Below are 1,283 nucleotides of genomic sequence, written 5' to 3'. Positions count from 1 at the left end.
GGGTCCATCAGAGGGATCCATACCTTAAAAGCTATTCGCATGTCCATGAAGTTGTAGATTATTATCATTTCAGAAGAGCAGATATTTTAGAATATGCCCCTGAAAACGCTGCCTACTTTTCTAGGTAGCCAGGTCACTGTGTTCCAAAGTGCTGGGGAAACATCACAAAGAACGTGCCAGGAAATGAGTAGACTTATAAATATGAGAAATGCATAACAAAGAACGTATGGGGAAATACGTAAACTTATAAATGTGAGAAATGCATAACAAAGAAAGTTTGCCGAAATTCATGTGAGAAATACATACCGGTAACAAAGTATGAGGAAATACAGGTTTATAATGTGAGAAATTATAACAAAGAACGTAAGGGAACTAGACACGACTTCTCTTTGTCTTTTTGAAAATCTGCCTGTCTGTGAGGTGAGATGTCTGTTTCAATAGTAAGTGCATGTGAGCAAACATGTGTTCACACAAATGAGCAAACGCTTGGATACACATAAATAATTTCTTTAATGTAAAAAAAGATAAAATCGTGCACGAAATCTTGAAGGAAATCAAGAATGAATGAATTAATGAATACAGTAATCACAAAATACGACGTTATGGTCTTTAAATATAAACAAACAACAAAATAACCATTCGAATTACAGAATAATTCGTAATTTGCAAATGAGAATAATAATATCAATATTGTTGAATAAGAAAAAGAAATGAACTCACTGCCGTTTTCACTGCGACCTCCTGTAGTAATAGGATCGCCCGGGGTAGAGGTGTTGGCGATATTCTCATGTCTGAGTTCCCTGGGTGAGAGAGTGGATAGCGGCTTGATTCCAGACCAACAGACAACGTAGGAATCTAACACCAGAGAGCTTGACAGTTCAGGCTCTTTGGTGGGGGGAAAAGAGAAACATAAAACGCTAAGAGGAACAAGGCTTTTTTTAAAAAAAAAAGAGTTTTACGGTACTTGTAACACAAATAGGTCATATAAAAGTTCCAAAGATTAGAGGTGCTACAAGAGAGTAACAAACTCAAAAAAGAAGATTTAAGGAAATGTTTGAAAAGCAAGAGGGAGCAAATCAGTTCAGAACACCCTCCGACAAGGATATAGCAAGAATCAATCTGTACAGCGGTTGATTTTATTCCCCTTTTAAAAAATGGGTTTCTTTCAGTAAACTCTGATCACGGAGTACAGCGAAAATGAAAGACACAAAGAAAAAGAAAAGAAAAAAGGTCTATTTGTGGCGCCCACCAACCACTCACATAATAAAAATGACTCCCCGCCC

The 1,283-nt window shown here is 36.9% G+C and overlaps 1 protein-coding gene across 5 annotated transcripts in view; it reads right to left on the bottom strand.

The window, feature by feature from the left end:
• The window catches only part of LOC101845819, a 17,403-nt gene that overhangs the window by 1,655 nt on the left and 14,465 nt on the right, over positions 1-1,283 (bottom strand). For 4 of the 5 annotated variants that reach the window (XM_005090559.2, XM_035971800.1, XM_035971803.1 and 1 more), the window contains 2 exons: positions 721-800; positions 24-151 (listed from right to left, as the gene is read on the bottom strand). In XM_005090559.2, the coding sequence (XP_005090616.1) occupies positions 87-151; positions 721-800 (145 nt within the window). In that variant the 3' untranslated portion in view covers positions 24-86. Of the gene's footprint in view, positions 1-23; positions 152-720; positions 886-1,283 lie in introns of those variants that run through there. The other variant, XM_035971806.1, reaches the window with a different exon arrangement.

This window comes from Aplysia californica, unplaced genomic scaffold (genome assembly GCF_000002075.1).
Source record: "Aplysia californica isolate F4 #8 unplaced genomic scaffold, AplCal3.0 scaffold00019, whole genome shotgun sequence".
NCBI lineage: Eukaryota > Metazoa > Mollusca > Gastropoda > Aplysiida > Aplysiidae > Aplysia > Aplysia californica.
The sequence above is the reverse complement of the archived record's forward strand: the minus strand, read 5'-3'. Positions and strand labels throughout refer to the sequence as shown.